Below are 21096 nucleotides of genomic sequence, written 5' to 3' on the forward strand. Positions count from 1 at the left end.
ATGCCCTTCCCTCCTTTAACTTTTCTGCTGTAGCTGTTTAAAACCCTATTCAGTAATAGAGTTGCAATATCCTGATTTTGTGTTTATTGCCTTACTCAAAGATCTGTGTACTTTTTACTGTTTCATTTCTGGTAGAAAAGCTCCTTTGAATGTTTCTTGGAAGGCGGATCTTATAGTGGCGATCTCCCTCATCTTTTTTTGTCTGGGAAAGCCTCTATTTCTCCTTCATATCTAAAGGACAACTTTGCTGGATTCTTGGCTAGAAACTTATCTTTCAATATTTTGAATATGTCATTCTACTCTCTCTTGACCTAAAGTATTTCTGCTGAGATATGTGATGATAGCCTAATTAATTTCCTTGGAGGTTACTGTCTTTTCCTCCTGGCTGCCTTTAGAATTCTTCCTTTTTTTTTTTTTTAAATCACTGACTTTTGGCAGTTTTAATAAAACGGTGTCTTGGAGTTCTCTTTCCATTGAGATAATCAGGTATTCCATTACAAGTCCAGTTCCTTCCCCAGGTTTGGGAATTTCTCATCTATTTTTTTCTTTAAATTGGCTCTCTGTCCCCTTCTCCCTCTCTTTGCCTTCTGGGATACACATTATCCTTATGTTGCCCTTCCTCATGTAGTTGGATAGTGCTGGTAGACTTCTTTTACTTATTTTTTAAAATTTTATTCTCTCTCCTCTTTCACCTGAATATTTTTTTTTATTTCTATCCCGTAGCTAGTTAATTCCCTCTTCCATGTGTTCTGCTCTATTCCCAATGCTTTTTAATGCATTCTTCATCTCATTTATTCGGTTCTTCAGCTCCAGAATTTCTGTGGGGAGGGACGGTTGTTGATTTTTTTTTTTTTTTGGTAAGTACTTTTGTTTATTAATTTTACTCCTGAGATCACTGAACTGCCTTTATCACTTTTGCATTTCACAGAGTTTCTTCATGACTGCTATTTTGAATTCTCGATCATTTGGACAACAATCTTCTGTGACTTTCACTTTGGTTTCTGGAGAACATTCATTTTCTTTTTGTGATACCATGTTACCATGATTATTCATGGTACTTAATGGATTGTCCCCCTGCCAGCACATGTGAGCTTTATTTACTTTAAAAATTCCACAGATAGGTTATTTAGAGTCCTTTCTTTTGTTTTCCGGTAGGTGGTCATATAGCACAAAAGTATGATTTCTCTTATCTGAGCTGGCTCTAGTCATATCTGAGAGGCAGCAATTTCCACCTTCTACTGCATCTGCCAGAGGTGTTGCAGGTGCACTCTTCATTGCCTCTTGTGCCTCCGTGGTCACTGGTACCTTGATGCTGCCAGTGTCACTGCAATCATGGGTTTTGCTTACAATCAGGAGCGTCGCTGCTGGAGTCAGAGGGATGGCATGTGACGGTGCTATATCCAGTCTGGGTCTGGGAACTACCACCATGGCGAAGGGAGAAGGGGAGCAGGAGAGCCAGGATTGCAAGATCTACTACCATTATTGCCTAGTTCCCGGTGGCTGCTGGCACCACTGAAGCCAGGATACTGAAGTCCTGTGTACTGCCACCACTGCTACTACCACGCTCTCCGGTGCTGCCAGCACTGCTACAGCAGGGTAAGAGCGCCAAAGTCACAAGATCTAACACAGCTTCTGCCTTTCTTTTCTCTCTCTGGGTCTGTGGTAAGGAGCCAGAGCTGTGGGTTTAGCTGCCATGGCTGGGGATCCAGGTCATAAGCACAATCCCTGCCATCCCTAGTTCCATCTCCCTATGCATTCAAACCAGCCCACCTTTCGATGTGCAGATGTGTGGATCTCTAGGGCATTCTAAAGTGTTGAAAAAAGGAATTGTGGTTGAGTTTTAGATGTCTCACTAGTTGCAGCCTGAAGGAAAGAGACAAAGGGGGCATCTCACTTCACCATGAGGCTGACGTGACTATTTTCTCTTTCATGTGCTCTTATTCTTATTATTTGGTTTCCATATCAGGATTACGCTATTTTAGTAGATTTATTTAGAACACTTCCTAATTTCCTTATGTTCTATAAATAAGATTTATCTGTTACTTGAAAATGACAGAGGAAAAAAACTTTTACTGTGTGTTTGGAAGCCCATTTAATTGGCAAATGGTCAGATATAATCTTTTTCTGATTAGTTAATAAATTTTATTTTACTACTTTTTATTTTTTATTGTATTTTTTTCCATTACCATTTATCCCCCTTATACCATCTTCCACCTCCACCCAGCCCCCTTCCCTTCTACAAAGGTATAACCTTTAGCTTATTCAACTAGCATATAGAACTTGAACTGGCAATAAAATCTGATGTAACACATGAAATCAGCATACCTGTGAATTAGCAAAATTTTGGTCATATGTAAGCAGAACTTTTGCTTTTTAGTTGTTAGAACACATAGGAATTCTCAAACTGACAGTATCTTATATTTCACAGAAGACAAATTTTTAAAAATATGGGCATGGTTCTTGAAGTATGTGTTGCAAAACAATTCCAACAAGGTCAAAAATATGTGTTTTCCAATGTCTAAGCCACATCAGAAAGCAGAGCAAAGATAAAATAATTTTATGCTTCCCAATTACAATAAAATACCAACTCACTTTTGATTTAATTGTTTGAATGTGCTGTTCCACTTCTTCAATGTCTTCAGTGTTTTCTAAACGTTCATAAGCAGTACTTCTAGTGCCTTTTATTAGGTTTAAAGGTAACGCTGACATGCCATAGGCCTAAAAAAAAAACAAAAACAAATTAAAATATGATTTAGTAATATATTACCCACAATTTTCACATAAAAATGTCATTTAAAGTAATTAGAGAAACAGTAAGTAATTGTAAAGGGGTAGAGTCACTGAAGAACATGGTATATGGCAGCAAATCATAATTATATTGCTTCATTACTACTCCTGTTTATTTCATACTTATAGAGTTATAGCTGTAATACTAACTATTCTCAGGATAGGTAATATTTATTCTTCAAAAGGCAAGTTGCAAAATTAATATAAATATAACACTTTATCAAAGAGATAAATTACAAGTTCAGGCTAATAACAGATAGTGTGAATTAGTAAAAATAATTTACAAAATTATATTCTGTGGGAAAAAGCAATTTTCTCCAAATATATATAGTAAATCCTTAGTAAAATGTAAGCATTTTAATAAAAATATTATTTTATTAGCATATCAATTTTCTGTACAATCAGTTGTATATATAGCCATTTACAAGTTCTAAATATTTATAATCAATCTTTTTGCTAAGTATTTTAAATATTTTCTGGTAGGTAATTTTTAATTAATCAGCACAAAAAACATATTTTATATTACCCAAATTAGCCAGTCCCAAATGATGACTTTTTATTGTACCAATTAAAAACAATGGCAATTGCTATGTGACCATTATTCAAATCATTATTAACCTTAAGACCCTATAAGCAAAACTGACAACTATCACCTCCTTTTGTAGCAACAGGGTGTGAAGCAAACATAAGATTATATATTTAAGTATTTTTCATTTCCTCCGGAACACACAGCCAAACTACATTAGCCAGCCTTCCCGGCTGCAAGGTAGGGCCACGAGATTGAATTCAGGACAATGAATGTGGGTAGAAGTGATAAATGATACTTCTGAGGCTTTACCCCAAACTCCAGAATATCCCGGGTGTTCCTACATGTTTTCTCTAATGCCCTCTGCTACCTGGTTGTTAACTCCCAGGATGACTTGTAATATCTTTAGTGTCAATTTTAATAACATTAATGCTCTTCACTGGGTCTCTTTTAAACAATGATTAAACCACAAGGCATAAATTCTGATATATAAAGTTTTTTTTTTCTTTAATTATGGGTGAATACAAACAAAGAACATGACTACAAGGAAATCCCAGAAATGAACTACTTCTATCAAGTAATATCAACTCTATAGCTTATTACATTTAGATAATTAACTAGCCGATATTATTCCCCAATATGCAAATCCCTCTATTTGCTAAAGGAAAAATACTTACAATTTCATATTTTAAATATTTTTTTAAAACCTAAATTGATGTTTTCCGAATTTTCCTACTAATCAAAAAGAAGGGAGTCAGGAAAAGGTTTTCTTTATATTAGGAGAAAATATAATTTGGACAGATTAGAGTGATTTTCTTCTAATAAACTCAATTCTTGTCAAATGTACACTTTCATGACCTTGCTAAAATATAGGAAGGAAAAATATAACCATGTTTAAATTTTATATTTTAAACGTTAAATTTTATGTCCTCAAAACATGAAAATGTGAAGGAAAAAGCCTCTGGGAACCAAAGTATCCCACAGCTTCTTTTATCTTTCCTTATAGGACCTTCTTCTCTCATCATTTTGACCTATCTGGTTTTTCTAATAGTTATATATCTTTTAAACATTTTTTTAAAAGTAACACAACACTTTAAGACTCTGATGTATACAGTGTACTATATAATGATTATTACCAATTCTCCATATCAGTTGAACACAAGGCCAGTACAATGTTGCTTTTCTATAACCAAATGCCAAAGCAAAAATATTTTGCCAACCCAGTGTATTCCCTAGTGTATTTCCCTGTCCTCCCAATCACCTCCAAAATAGGCTTATTTTACCCTCTTGCCTGTTATTCTCTGTTGGATGGATTTGGGTCTCTAACTATACTAACCTGAGTACTCAGTACTATTTCCCAAACAATCTGTTGTTTTAGGTAGTATTCATAATGTGGCCCTTATTTTTTAAATCTTTTGTATTTTTTAGTATTTTAAAAACTTTTTCAATTATAGTTAACATGTAATATTATATTAGTTTAATATACAACATAGTAATTAGACATTTACATTACTTGCAAAGCGATCACCTTGATAAGCTATACCCATCTGACACCATACACACTTATTACAATGTTATTAATTATACTCCCTGTGCTGTACCTTACATTCCTGTGCCTGTTTTTATAGCTGGTAATTTAAACATCTTAATATCTTCCCCTTTTTCACCCATCCCATCAGGCAACGATCAAAATATTCTCTGTATCTGAGTTTGTTTCTGTTTTGTTTATATTGTCTTCTATTCCACATATAAGTGAAATCACATGGTGTTTTTCTCTAACTTATTTCATTTGGCATAATAAGCCCTACATATATCAATGTTATCTCAAATGGCAAATTTCATTCTTTTTTTATGGCTGAATAATGTTTCATTCCACATATGTACCACATCTTGATGGACATTTAGGTTGCTTCCATATCTTGGCTATTGTAAATAATGCTATAATCAATAGGGATGCAAATGTCTTTTCAAATTAGTGTTTTGGAATTCTCTGGCTAAATACCAAAAGATGAGATTGCTGGGTTACATGGTAGTTCTATTTTTAATTTTTTGAGGAAACTCCATACTATTTTCCACAGTGGCTGCAGTAGGGTTCCCTTTTCTCCACATCCTCCCCAGCACTTGTTTATTTATTGACAATAGCCATTCTGGCAGGTGTCAGGTGATAACTCATTGTATTTTTATTTTGCATTTCTCCCCTGAAGATTGTGATGTTGGACATTTTTTCACATGACTATTGGCCATCTCCATGTCCTCTTTAGAGAAATGTCTATCAGCTTGTATGTATGTGTGTGTCAAATTGTATGGGTGACTTAAATGTTTTGGATACTAACCCCTTATCATATGTATCATTAGTAAATATCCTCTCCCATTTAATATTGCCTTTTTGTTTTGTTATGGTTTCCTTCACTGTGCAAAAACTCCTTAGTGTGATGTAGTCCCAACTCTTTATTTTTTCTTTCATTTCCCTTGTTGGAGGTGTAAAGTAGCCCTTAGCTAGAGCCTGCTGTCTGCAAGGTCATCTAAATGCTATACACTGGTCTACTGGTCTCACCTTCTACAAATCCATCTTCTACACTGTTTCCAAAGTGACCTCTCTCCAACACCCAACTCATATTATGCCATTCCTCTAACATCCTCTAAGAGTCTCCAGGACTAATAAGGGTAGTTTTCAAAGTGTGCTGGGGTAGGTGTCTTTAGGGCCACAACACAAGAGAGGAAGACAGGTTGTGAGTGATGCAGGGACCTGCTGCTTCTTTTCTAGAGCAAATCTACTTTGTTCATCTACATTTTTACATCACAGAATTTCATCTAAGACTGTTTGGAAAGTTACTTAGCATTGTTTTTCAGTGAAAGGTAAAATTACTGGTCTTGTGAACAGATCAATTATCTAACCCTGGCACACAAAGCCCTATCTACCAACCTTATGTCATGCCTCTGCAATTGTTCACTGTTCTTAAAACACTCCAATTTTACAAAACTTCAGGCTTTATCCAGCATCCATAGTTTAGTACTGTACATGCAGTACCCTCATCTAAAATGCCTATCTTCTCACCTTACCTTCATTGCCCTGCCGGCTCAGCTTAATTACACCACACCCGGAAGCCTTCCTTGACTTGTATATGTGTCTTACTTGTAACTCAATTATAACATACAACATTGCACATCAACATTATTGATCTGTACAATTGTTTTATCACTAGATCTGCCAAACTTGGCCCATCAGAATTACTTGGAAAGATCTTTAAATTACAGATTCCTCAGCCACACTAGTAACAGCTGCAGGAGACTATTTGGTATGTAAGGACTAAGTCTCAATTCTTTTTTCTCCTACCTTTATTCCAAGAACAAACATTTATTTAATTAATAAAATAATTTCTCTGAGAAAATAATATTTAACCAAAAATCATTTAAAAGAGTTCTTTATTCAAATGAACTTGCTTCCTTACATGAAATTTATATATTGGAAAGCTGAACTGAATTCCTAAATAGCTCAATGTAAAAGATTTCAGAAAAGAAAAATATATCCTTTGTAATACCTTGTGGTAACATGGGATCAGAATGCAGCAGCTTTTTGTGAATTTTTAATTGTCTGAAGAGAGCAAGTAAAAGAAAGCAGTCATTGTTTTGGTTACCTAGCTTTTAGCTTGTTTTTGGATTGCATGTTTAAGTTTCAGTAATAATCAGGAAACTTAACTATAATATTTAGATTATAGTAAGCTTGATATAACATATTATACAAAACATTTCATCTTCACCGATACAACTTCAAGGTCTTTAATCAATAATCTTTTAAATTTAACCTCAGACTTTGTTGGGAAAAAAATGTATGAAAAGTCTATCCTATTCAGGAAAAAACTTCTATTGCTTACTACTGCCCTCTAGTGAATTACTAGAAAATCAACAAGGCGAAAGAGAGTGTATTGCTTAAAACACTTTTAGGTGATCCATAATTGCCTCCAATTTTATGTTTCAAGTTCCAAATATAAATCACCACCTGTATTTTAAAACCCAAAATATCTTGAAAGAATTTATATCAACTACAAATATTTTTAATACATTCTTACACTGTCCAGTTTAGAAGAGCACCTTTTTCCTACATATCTCTCTAGGATGACGATTTCCAGCCTGTGAGCCTTGGATTATTGCAAAGAATCAACACCAGGAAGTGCCTTTAACCTGAGTAAATGTCTTGCATATACTTATAACACCTGTTCAAGTACATGTGCGCTCATACGACTAATGAAACAATTCATTTAACATGGATTCGCTAAGATTTCCCTTCTGCACATTCACTGATTCTAAGACGTATATATATATTTTCTCACATTTAACATCAGTGAAATTTGAATGTATCTTATAATCAATCACTGGCTAGGCAGAAGTCATGACACAGCTGTCATCAACTGCACATTCAGGAGTTTGATCACAGTTGGTTACAAAACAGTTACTTCTCTGGTTGAATTACATGCCTTCTTGGTACAACTACTGCCACTTAAAGGTCTTTAAAGGTAGTACTATGATTTGATATTGAAATAAAATGTTAATGAGTACGGAAAAATTAACGGAAGAACAAATAATGAAGCAAATATTCACTGCAACAACTAGCATAATTCTATGTTTTCTTGCAAAGCAACAGTCAAAATTTTCTGGGAGCTGAAGAAAGGAAGATACTCAAAGTAGAAGCCATTTTGCTACTTAGGTAAATGCAAAAAAGATAGTCTTTCCCATGGCAAAATAAGAAACGGCTGCAAAACAACAATGAAAAACCTTAAATTTATGCAATGGATATGTTAACAGCTTCCAAGAAAATCTCAGACACAAGAGCGCAACACTCAAGAAAAGCTGTGTCATAAATTTTCTTGATAGCATAAAAGACAATCTTGTATAATAAATCATGGACGTGAAAAACTAATTCAAAACAGGGATTCAGAAGATTCACATTTCAAATGTCAAGTTTTAGGAATACATTTCCAATTTATTTCCCTTATATTTTCTTTGTTTTATATGCAGAAGAGTGATATGATTTTAAAAGTATTTATATGTCTTAAAAAAGTTTTCTCACTAAATGTAAAATGAAAATTATAAGTAATAAGAAAGCACGGGCAGGGATCTTTTCTTTATAGTGGTTCATAAAATATAGGTGCATCTTACAATCAGTGTCAGACTCAATGAAACACAGTATCACCTGGAAGGTTGAGAAATTTGACTTTTAAATAGGATTAGTGTCTTCGAAGATTATTGAGAACCACTGCTCTCTTTATTTCTATTTTTGAATCCTTAATTTATCTCTTTAACTTTCTCTGATCCATTAGTTTATAGTTTATATAAAATGTATATAAACATACACACATACACAAAGTAAAATTCATAAATATTGTAAAGAACACATTCAATTTTTTACTGTTAAGTGTATATAATAAAAAGTTCAGTAGTCACTGCTCCTACAAGTACTTCACTGGTCCACATATTATGTATTTTATGAATATAGCATTATTTGTCAGCCAGTCAAGATGGTGCCATAGGCAGACATGGCTTGCCTCTTCACACAACCACATCAAAATTATAACTACAATATAAAACCACCATCACTCATGAAAGTCAGAAACTGAGTTTAATGGAACTCTGACAAGTACGTAAGTGAAGAAACCACATCTATCCAGCCTTGTAGGAGAGGTGTACAAGTGGACCAGGCTGGTCCCACCCCCATGTGGATAAAAATTCAGGAGGTGTATCTTGAGGTCGAGGATTTCCAGACCCACACCAGGCCCCCCAGCCTAGGATTCCAGTGCCAGGAAGGTTAAGTCCCCACAACTTCTGGCTGCAAAATTCAGCAGGGATTGAGTGGGTGGAGGAGGCTGCTGGAGCCCTATGCAGTTCCTCTGGGGGAACCACACATGGATTCATCTACTCAGACTCACTCCCTCTGAGCTCCAGCACCAGGGTAGCAGCTTGAAGGGCACCAGTGGTATACAGGGAGAGACTGATGTGTCTGGCATCAAGGCGAGCAAAGGTCATTGTCCCTTGGCTAAGCCCTACCCCCTACAGAGCCAGTAGGCTGGTGTCATATCTGAGGCTCCATCAACCTGGCTAATACTGTGTGACTCACCTTGGAGATCCTCAAAAGGCTCTGTCCACCCAACTTACAGGCCCACCCAAGCTGCTTTTCCATAAGAATGGCTGGTCTTGGCTCCTAAATCCTATCAAACAAGAACAGCTGGCTTCAATGAGCCCTAGTGGCAGCCAAATTAGAGTCACAGCTTGGCTTCACATGGGAATCTCCAAGCCCAGCACAAATAGCAGCCATCTCAAATTGCTTTACACCTCAGGCAGGGTGCCTCGGGTGAAACACAGGTGGGGGCTGACCTTGGCCTGCATGACCCAGGAAACCCCAGGGCCAGTGCACCCAGTGGACAGCTACCGACCATACTGGAGCACCAATCCCTACCCCTGCACAGCTCATCTTCCACGGAGGGTAGAGTTTGGTGGTCGGTAGTCAGTGGTCACAGCCAGTCCTTGCAGCTGACTGGCCTGGGTCAATCCCTCCAATTGATCTGCCAACAGCAATCAAGGCTCAACTACAAGAAGAGGGTGTACTCAGTCCACAAGGAAGGCACACCTTGAATACCGAGCTTGGGTGATAGCAGAGGCTGTGCCACTGGACCCTACAGGACAACTACTACATTAGGCCACACTACCAAGACAGCGAGTCAAAGCAGCTCTACCTAATAAACAGAAACAAATACAGGAAGGCTGCCAAAACAAGGAGACAAAGAAACATAGCCCAAATGAAAGAACAGATCGAAACTCCAGACAAAGAGCTAAACAAAATGGAGACAAGCAATCTATCAGATGCAGAATTCAAAACACTGGCTATATGGGTGCTCAAGGAACTTAGTGAGGACCTCAGCAGCATAAAAAAGATCCAGTCAGCAACGAAGGATACACTCACTAATTGAAATAAAGAACAATTTACAGGGAAACAACAGTGGAATGGGTGAAGCTCAGAATCAAATCAATGATTTGGAACATAAGTAACCAAAAAACAACTATGCAGAATAAGAAGAAGAAAAAAAATCCAAAAAAATGGAAGACAGTATAAACAGCCTCTGGGACAACTTAAAGGGGTCGAACATTCACCTCATAGGGGTGTCAGAAGGAGAAAAGAAAGAGCAAGAAATTGGAAATCTATCTGAAAAAACAGTGAAAGAAAACTTCCCTAATTGGATGAAGGAAATAGACATGTAAGTCCAGGAAGCGCAGAAGAGTTTCATTTATGATGGAGGCAAAGAGGCCCACTCCAAGACACATCATTATTAAAAGGCCAAAGGTTAAAGAGAGAGACGCTTTAAAGCAAGAGAAAAGAAGTTATTGGAAGGCTGTCAGATGGCGGGGGGGGGGGGGGGAAGAAAATGGGTGAAGAGGTGAGGGGATTAAGAAGTACAAATAGGTAGTTACAGAATAGCCATGGGGATGTAAAGTACAGTATATGAAATGGAATAACCAAAGAACTTATATGTAGGATCCATGGACATGAACAATGGTGGGGGGACTGCCTGAGGGAGCAGGGGGTGTTGGGTGGAGTGGGGCAAAGGGGGGAAAATCAGGACAAGTGTAATAGCATAATCAATAAAATATTTTAAAAAAGGAAATATCAGTATTCAACATTTCCCCAATTGATGGCACCAAAAAATTAAAGTATCTACATAAGTATCTGTGCCTAGAGGTTTCTTTTTTTTTTAATTAAAAAGTAGAAGATTCTCTTTGAATTTAAACTGAAGATAATAGGAAGGCAAATATGTCTGCCTTTGTTCTTCTCCTAAAATTGAGCAGGGCCAATTACTTGGTTATTCCTTATGACATGGTACAGTGGATATAATCTTGGCAAAATTTAAATAATCAACTAGTTCATTAACTAAACAATAATGCTTGTCTAAGAAGTTCATACTCAACTGACATACATTAGAAAAATGTCTCTAATTTCAATACTAACAGTTACAGATTCTGTAACAGCCATGATTTTTACCTTTAATAATTCTTATACTCAGGGTCAAAGTACTTTAAGTATTAACTTCTCACTTTGGGTACCTTAATTAAAATGAAATCTCTTCTACTTCCATGAATGTGTACCCTGGTCCATGTTCCAACATGAGAAGCTCAATTCTCAAGCTTTAATTGCATATAACAAGTTAGGAGACAATTGGTAATTCATATTATTGACAACCTATCAATAATAAAACCATTTCTATATAAACAGTTGATTTTCAAACAGTTTTTAGTAAAGTTTACATATTATTAGCCCATTTTTAAGGATGGAGAAGCTGAGTTTCAGATATTAGATTTTACATAAAGACACGCATGACTAGTGCTCAGCTACACACATCATGCCGCTCCCCTTAAACTGAGCCTCCTCTAGCCTACCCTTCTTCCTCTCTACACATTGGCCAGGCTATGGGTTGGTAACAAAACATTCTCGGGCTGAGTTTGGAGCATATCTTGTAGTGTTATTTAAATAATGTTTATGTGTCTTTCCACACATATCCAAGTAACCATCATCCAACTGTGAATGCCTCTTTGACTTATCTTTTCTTAATACACAGTTTCACTGATCATGACACAATTGCTGTTAGCATTTGATTTACTTTATCTGTAAAAGGAAAGAGATAGGAACTTAACTTTGAATCATATGGAAAGTGAATATTCAACAATTTGAGCTACTACTGACTACTAAATGGCCAATAGATTCCAAGACTTGGTGAATTGTTTATTAAATCTTTACAACCTTATTAATAATTATTCCCATTTTGGCAATGAGTAAATTTAGTTGGTAAAGTAGTTCAAGGGATCTATGGACTTAAGAGGAATCCACATGTGAGCCTTTTCACTAAAAAGGATATAATTTTATTGCTTATGAAATATATAACTCCTAGGTAGTCTGATCGTGAGATGCTGTTACACTGGCCCCTCTCCCTTGGTTTGAGGCCTTAGGGGGCACCTCCCTACCTAGTCAGCATGCCCTCCTGGTTCCCAAGATCAGCCCCATCACAAGGTTCTCTGATTGCTTTATGAATGTCCTTCAGCGCAGCACTCTGCATTCCAGAAAAGTAAAGCTCTTCTAAGGATATCTTAACTAAGTATAATTATTTTGTTTGATTGCTTAAATGATAATTTTCACAGTTTCAATTTAAATATAAAATATGGTATTATTTGAAATATATATCTTTACAATAATATTGTTCCTACAAGAAGATTTCTTCCAAATATTTTTAATAATTTCACATTTTTTCTCAATCTCACTTATCACCTACAGCTTATTTATTCAGAGCCACCAGAGTAATACTGTTAAAAATGTTAGTCAGCTCTGGCTGGTGTGGCTCAGTGGATTGAGTGCCAGACTGTGAACCAAAGGGTTGCCAGTTTGATTCCCACTTAGGGCACATGCTTGGGTTGCAGGCCAGGTCCCCAGCAGGGGCTGCTCGAGAGGCAACCACACATTGATATTTCCCTCCCTTTCTCCTTCCCTTTCCCTCTCTCTAAAAATAAATAAATGAAGTCTTTTAAAAAATAAATGAAAAGATCCCCTCCAGTGATGCCAGGAAGCTTTCTTTAAAAAAAAAAAAATGTTAGAGCCTATTGCATTCCCACTGAAAACCTTCCCATGGTTTCTAATATCAATCAAAACAAAATTCAAAACCCTAACCATGGTCTAGAAAGCTCTACATAACATGCCTCTGGCTATTTCTCATCTAAACTTGGGTCATTCTTCCCCTTGTTAACTGAGTTTCAGCACATTAGCTCTGCCTCCTTCTATCTGAGTACAGCACACAGACTGTTACCTCAAGGTCTTACACTTACTCTTCCCTCACAGCTGGCTCTTTCATTTTACTCAGCTATCTGTTCAAATGTTAGAGAAGCCATTCCCAACCTTTACAGCTGAATCAGCCTCCCCTATTGCCTATCCTCTAACTGCCTTATTTTTCCTCTTAGCATCTACCACTTCACAATAGGAAAGCCATTCTCCACGAATCTCTCATTTCTGCACATCTTGCAAGCCAGACACTAATCACCTTTCTACTTTTTCTTTTTCCTTTACCATCTTTTCAAGGATGTTTGTACAGCAAATAGCCTTGGAAGACAAATAACATCTTCCTCTGGAGCAAAGAGCACGCATGTTTACTGTCCATTATAAAAGATTCAGCTTCCCTAAAATCAAAGTTCCTTTTTTCTGTGTGAAAGTCTCATCTGGTGTTCTTTGTTTTGCCCCGTGGGAACTGGGACAATACAAAGAAAATGCTTATCCTATGGCTCCCACCGCTGCAATAAATAATAGAAGGTTTTTTGTCTATTGAATCTTAGGCCAGCATCAATGAAACTGCAGCAGGCTGCAAGTATGGTAAAACCTCAGACCCTTCATAGTTCTTGATATTGATCTTACATGTTGGCTTCCTCTTTTCCTTTTTTTCTTTCCTGACTCATCTTTATATCAACTATTATATATTCATTTCCCTTTTAGTTTTCAAAGCACTCTTAAAACAGTATCATCTGCTCTTCAAAAATCCTAAAAGACATTTTATACCCTCTTTAGTAGGGAAGACACTGACCTGGAAGGTTAAAAGACAGGCCCAAGATCCGCATAACAAATCTGTCACAGAATAACAATTACTGTCCAGATCTAACTCCTAATTTGTTATTAACTGTTGATTGCTTCATAAAAGACAAATAACTCATGTTGTACATATATTCTGTGACATGGGTGGATAATTACCCAGATATCAGATGACAAATTCCTTGTATAATACATGAAAAAATAAAATTGACAATGCGTAATAAAACTGAGTACCCAAATAAGCACCAGAAATATATTAACATCCATGTATTTTAGACTTCATTATAAATTATGACATTTAAACAATTATGTAAAAAAAACTAGGTTCTGTTATACTAGTAGCCCATTTCTTTTATTTTTAAAGGAAGACATATTAAAAAATATAAAAACGGAGCCCTGACTGGTTTGGCTCAGAGGACTGAGTGTAGATCTGCAACTGAAAGGTCTGCAGTTCAATTTCCAGTCAGGACACACGCCCAGGTTGCAGGCCAGGACTCCTGTTGTGGGTATGCGGGAGGTAACTGATAGATATTTCTCTTACATGTTGATGTTTCTCCCCCTCTCTTTCTTCCTACCTCCCCCTCTCTCTAAAAAATAAAAATAAATAAAATCTTTAAAAATCTATCAAAAAGGTTTTCCTTAAAACCAGTATTTTCCATCTTTGCAAGAATCAAGAATGTTTTAAACACACACTCCATTATTCTGAGAAGATTCCAGATAATTTAAAGCTTCCTACACAACTCTCTTTTGGGAGATAGGTAATGAAGCATTTATTACTGAATTTTCCTCTATAATTTGAACAAAAAAACTCAAAGAACAGTCTATATGCAAGTTTGTCAGGCTATATAATTCTTACCTTACCATTTCCAGGAAGATTGAAAAGAAATCAAAGTCTCTGAGAGCCTAGGATTGGATTCTCTATACTAGAGAAACTGTAAGCTATGCAAAATATCTGATTTTAAAACCTTATAACCCCCAAGGAAGATAAATCTACTGAATCAGTAATGGTTCAGACTTCTAATATGCTTATAAGTCACTAAATCTATCTGTGTATGGTATATATAATCATATATATATATATAAAACCGAGATATAACATTTGTTTTTGAATCTTAAATTTCACAAATGTAGATAAAATTACTGTGACTTAGTAGTTAAAAATTAACCCTCCTCCTAAGTAAACTTGAGAAAAATGAAGAAGGAAGCACTAAAATATTAAACAAAAAAACAAGAATTAATAAACTCTATACATGGTTGGGCAAAAATAGGCTTACAGTTATTTGTATGGAAAATACAAGAATCAATCAATAAATAACAAAAGTAAACTTTTTTTCAGGTACTCACAACCAGAAACCTACTTTTGACCCACTCTGTATATGACTAAGGTAAAAATAATTGCTTCATAAAGTGATTCTCAAATTTTAACTCAATAATCACCATAATATAATACTTACTGTGTAAGTTATAGCTGCCAACATTCCAATCAAGGTCAGAGAACTAATGGAAAAAGACAAGGCAGCTAAACCATCTGCAAAGGAAAAAAAAAAAAAAAAACACTTAAAAAAGGAGAGATATACTATTCAAATGTTTATATTTGACAAGTCAGTATAAAAATATAAAAAGTGGGTTTGTTACACATTTTGAAATAATAAACCCAATATACCTTCATCCTTGAAGTGCTAAAACTCCAAGTGGAGAAAAGTGTTTTTAAAGGGCTCCTTACAAATTGATTTATAAAAGATCTTTCAGACTAAGATTTTCTCTCCTTTACATCTTAAAATTAAAGCAGTACAGTACTAATTTTTGAGACTAAAGTGAAATTAGCAAAATATTAGATGCTCAAAAGATAGCAAAAATTTTTAATTTTCTGGCCTTTTTCAATAGCAGATCATGAGAAATAACATTACACAGGAAAGCCATTGGCCTTGACTCTTTCTTCTCTCTCCTCCCAATCTTGATACTCCTAGTTTGTTTATTGTGAATTTCCATATAAACGTTTAATATATAGCCTAAAACTAAAATCTTAAAGAGTTTATTTCACTTTTTAACTTGAAAGGAGGTAACTTATCCACCTAGCAGGAAAAAAAAACAGTAAACACACACAAAATAGAAAAACATAACACCAAAACAGAAAAACTATATTAACAAGTTAGATTTCAGAATCTAACAGATATGCCAGAATATGCAGTAAAATACTACACAAATTTGAATATTATTAAATGGGAGTAACACGAATTTTTTTTAACTGATCTAGTTAAAATGTAGGCCCTGTAGAACTAAATATAATTTTGATTAACTTAATGAATCAATATGAACCTTTTCATAAATAATAATACTGTGAAATTAGAATAATCTACCTTCTTAAAACCCACATCTCAGTTTTTATATAACATTTTAAGAGAGTATATTAGCACATTCACAAATGATGCAAGGGGAAATTTTTAAGCCTTAATTTTTTTAAAACTATGAATACTACATTTTATCAAATCAAAGACATTGATGCTATTATTTTCTTGAATCTACTAGGAATATCAACAGAAGGTATTCATACAACTAGGAGAGGCCTGGCATTTGGCTGAAAACAATTTTAAGATAGTTACCATCATGTATAAAATACATCCCCAAATTGAGGATATAAAAATGTGAAGAAACATATGCATCTTAGAGTTGATAAAATAGGGTTTAATGATAACATATTCGGCCAATTAAAAAAGTTAATATCACTAATAGTCATAAGCAAAATGTACTCTAGGATATAAGATTTGAGATTAAAAAAACGTTAAGACTAACATTTTTTTATGTTAGTCTTAGGAGAAGAAGGAGGATATTACAGAAATTATAATAATGCTACCTATATAATCAGTGATTTAAGTTGTAATGATACTCAAAAACTAGCATACCTTACAGAAAAATGTTTAGGGCAGAAGAATAGTTATTCAAGAGGCCTGAAAGAGTTAACTTCAAAAAAAGAAGCAATTTATTTCTCAGCAATAGGATCAGGTGCATAAATCCTGACAATTCAGTATTAGTAGATGCCAGGCCTGCCATCCTTATTCCTGCTGGTATCAGCAAGATATTAATGGACTGCAATTTACAAGATGAAATCTTAAGTGGAAAGCAAGAATATTAAGAAGTTGTACAGCAAAGATTCCAAGACTTAGTTTAATCATTGTTTAATATTGTATCTGGATAAAGATAGAAATGCTAATCAAAGGATGTACTGTGCCTACAAAAAGAATATAAAAGCAATAAAAATTCTCAGCATGTTTATAAAATAAATATTCTAGCTTTCTTTAAGTTACTATGTTCAAATACACATAAAATTCTGAGTAGTAAGTACACATTCTTATTTGATATCAGCTTCTAATGCCAACTGTATTTTTCAATGAGTGAACAACTTCCTTAACCTAACCTCCTGAGCCTCTTTTGCTGTCCTCTAAAAACTTAGGTCATGTTGACTAAGTTAAAGAAAGCTTCTAGAAAAGCAATTCCAAAATGTTTTGATGAGGTATATTAACAAAATATTATTTAATTCACAGGAAATTTCTGCAATTTATAAACGATTCCTTAATCATGACCAAAGAGCAATACAGGGTTCTTCCATTCATTAGTATTTTAGAAAACCAATATATCTAGCCCACTTCTTGAAAATATTTTTCTAGCTCTGGCTGGTGTGGCTCAGTGGACTGAGCTTCAACCTGTGAACCAGAAGGTGGCAAAAGGTCACCAGATTGATTTCCAGTCAGGGCAAGTGCCTTGGTTGCAGGCCAGGTCCCCAGCAGGGGGGCGAGCAAGAGGCAACAACAGACTGATGTATCTCTCACACAGCAATGTTTCTTTCTCTCTCTTTCTCCCTTCCCCTCTCTTTCCAAATAAATAAATAAAATCTTTAAAAACAATAAAATATTTTTCTATATTATCCAAAGTGAATTAGAAACTGCATAGTACTTATATCTTCGCTGCTAAAATACTTTGAAGATCTTATTTTCTCTTCAACGAATTTCTCTTCAAAAAAGTAAAATGAAGTCAAGAGACTAGTTACATAATAGCTGTATGAATAAAAGTGAGTCTTAACAACAACGACCTGTTAATTTGGCTAGAATATTTGTAATCACAAATTGAAAGAAATCTTTACTTTTTATAATTTTTAGGAATTTACTTATTTTTTAGAAAGAGGAGGAGAGAGAAAGAAGGAGATAAACATCAATCAGATGCCTTTAGCATGACCCCAAAACAGGGACCTGCCCACAACCTAGGAATGTGCCCTGACCAAGAATTGAACCAATGACCTTTTTGGTTTGCAGGCTGGTGCTCAAACCAATGAACCACTCCAGCAAGGGCTGAAAAAATTCCTAACAATGCAAAAACAGGCTAGTCAAAAAGTCCCAAGGGTTGTAAAATATGAATTATTATGAATTTTTTTAAAGAATACTTACGACTACTTCCAAGTTCTTCAAACAAGAACTTCACTTTTTCCCACTCTGTGGAATTTTTGTTATTGGGGACATTCAATGGAACAAAAGCACTACAAAGGAGAAAACAGCTCTGTTTAATGGTTTTAAAAAAGATAAAAGGTCAAATAAAAAGACGTAGTCTGAAACTCAATTTTTAGTAATTTTGTTAAACAAAGACCAACTTCCCCTGTTAAAGAACAAGCAAATCAAATCTGCAACATTTACAGAGGATGTGAAAAGTTTCTTACCTATGTATTTACTGTATCACAAATTTGTTTTAATAGTTTTATTACTGAATTCAGTATACTTTCCTTTGTAAGCCTCTTTATTTTCCACAGTCAAAAATATTTTGAGAAGGAGCCATAGACTAAAGGTAGTCAAAAAGCTCCTTGGCATAAGAAAGATTAAGAATCTCTGTATTAAATCAATCAGGAAAATAGAATATAAATATATGTAATTATATATATTTATGCATAGAAAAGAAATGAAATACATCAGAATAAACAGTAAATGTCTCATTGTGGGATTAAGGATGATTTTTACTTTCTTCTTAGCATTTTTCTATGTCTTGTAAGATTCTCTATCTAATACACAAAATGAAAGTAGTTTCTATTTATTTTTCAAACCACAGGTGAAAGGGGACCATGGTAATAAAAGAGATTCCTTCCAAGGATTGCTCTAGGAGCCTGAACTGGGGGAAAATGGAAAGGAAGGAGAGAGGAAGATAGCCACTTTATTATCTAGCTCAGACACAAAAAGACAATCAAGACATTAAGGTAAAGGGCTAAGTATCCTTTAGATTGTAAATGTGGACAATCAAAGAGGAATGTGTAACTCAAATGCTACCTCCTTTCTAACCTAATTTTAATGTATGCAAAGCAGTAAGATCTATTCTCTTTTGTAAAGAGGAAATAATGAGTAAGTTCAACAATACATTAATGGTTAAGGATTCTTACTATAGTAAAATTTGTGTGGTAGAAAGGTATAGATGTTTTCTTAATCTCAGTCCCTCTCGAAAAAATGAAGAGTACCTCAGTTTTCAAAGGCACACATTAGATCAAGACAAGAACTGGAGCCTTGTAAGATTGTAACTTTCTTTTACACTCTTGAAAATAGTAAAACTGAAAATTACTTAGTCAAAGTATTTTACACCCAGTCTGACTCAGTGAGTAACCTTAATACAGATTACTTTTTCAGGATGAGACAAAGAAAAAGCTAATAAATTTGAGTAGATATGAAAGTATAATAATTCAGAACTGAAAATAGGATTTTCATCTACACTCAATCACCAAATCATATTTATCCTCCAAATACTCCCGTTTCTTCCTTTCTCCTCTTTGCAACTACTCTAGTTCAGACCCTCTTCTCTCACCTGAATTATTACAATGGTTATCCAACTAGTTAGGTACTAGTCTTCCTGTCTACCATTTATATTTCACTTCTCCAACCCAACTCCCAAATGCCCCTTCCAACGAATCATCCTTCATCGTGTTGTAAGTCTTAAAACAAATTCATATATATTCACTTTCATGATTCACACTCACAAATACATACACATCTTCATTGTCCTTCAATTGCCCAGCAGGATAAAACTCAAAATTTCTTAAACACTGTATGTCATGGTCTATCACTTGTCCACACAAGCACTTTAAATGTCAAATCGTACTGAGGCACAAAGGAGGGTTTAGATTCATGTTTTTAATGTCATTCTTCACATATGCAGCCTCTCAGTTACTGTATGTTATGGATAATTAGGTCCCCCACCAGCAGAATGCACATGCTGAAGTCCTAACCCTCCTATGGTGGTATCTGGAAATAGGACCTTTAAGGAGGAAGTTAAATGAGGTCATAAGGGTAGGACCTTAGTCTGATGGAACTGTAGCTCCTACGAGCAAGAGATACCAGAGAGCACTCTCTCCCCACCTGTGACAGCACAGAGATCACCTGAGGACACACTGAGAAGGTGGCCCACCAGCCAGCAAGAGAACTCCCACCAGAAACCAAACTTGTCAGCACCTCGAGCATGGACTTCTATCTAGCCTCTACAACTATGAGAAAATAAATGTCTGTTATTTATGGCAGTTTAAGCAGACTAATACACTATACATGCTATATCATTTTTTTTCTTCTAGTCTGCTAACTTCCACTCCTTTTTCAATCCAAATATTACTTCAACTTAGGTCTTCCCTGATTCTGCAAGGCAGAATTCCTTCTGCGAGGGTAGAAACTTAGTACTCCACCACGAACACCTGGTATCTATCTCTTACTAGAGCACTTAAATATTGCAACTCAAGTTATTTACATCTCTACCCACTGTGGACATGAAGGCCGGTACCATGACCCTAAGACCCTGCACAATACCCAAAACACAAGGGCTCCAAAAATGTTAGCTGCATTAATTAGTTAAACCTAGACCACAGTTGGGCCATTAAATTAGCTTCTGTTTTAGCAAAACTACATTATTTAACAAAAACTAGGAATATGTCACCTTCAAGAAAATTATAGGAAACGTAGTCAATCACTTAACCTAAATGTTTACCTCATTCAAATATTTACATATGTTAATGGGAAGAACACTATCCTGGATAAACAAAACACTATAACCTTCTATTCACAAACTCCAGACTGTGAAATAAGTACAGGAGTACACATACTTCCCCTGTGTCAGTGCTCCCAGCTGATGACTCCACCTCAAATACCAATGAGAAAATAGAAGTCGATCA

The 21096-nt window shown here is 35.3% G+C and overlaps 1 protein-coding gene across 1 annotated transcript in view; it reads right to left on the reverse strand.

Annotated features, from left to right (window-relative positions):
- LMBRD1 (LMBR1 domain containing 1) overlaps nt 1-21096 on the reverse strand; it is a 110404-nt gene that overhangs the window by 50054 nt on the left and 39254 nt on the right. The window contains exons 6-8 of the mRNA XM_054569552.1: nt 18356-18444; nt 15374-15447; nt 2593-2718 (exon numbers count right to left, since the gene is read on the reverse strand). Coding sequence (XP_054425527.1) covers nt 2593-2718; nt 15374-15447; nt 18356-18444 — 289 coding nt within the window. The remainder of the gene's footprint in view (nt 1-2592; nt 2719-15373; nt 15448-18355; nt 18445-21096) is intronic.

The sequence above is a fragment of the Pteronotus mesoamericanus genome, unplaced genomic scaffold (genome assembly GCF_021234165.1).
Source record: "Pteronotus mesoamericanus isolate MK-2021 breed Mesoamerican mustached bat unplaced genomic scaffold, CSHL_Meso_final contig_20, whole genome shotgun sequence".
Classification (NCBI taxonomy): domain Eukaryota; kingdom Metazoa; phylum Chordata; class Mammalia; order Chiroptera; family Mormoopidae; genus Pteronotus; species Pteronotus mesoamericanus.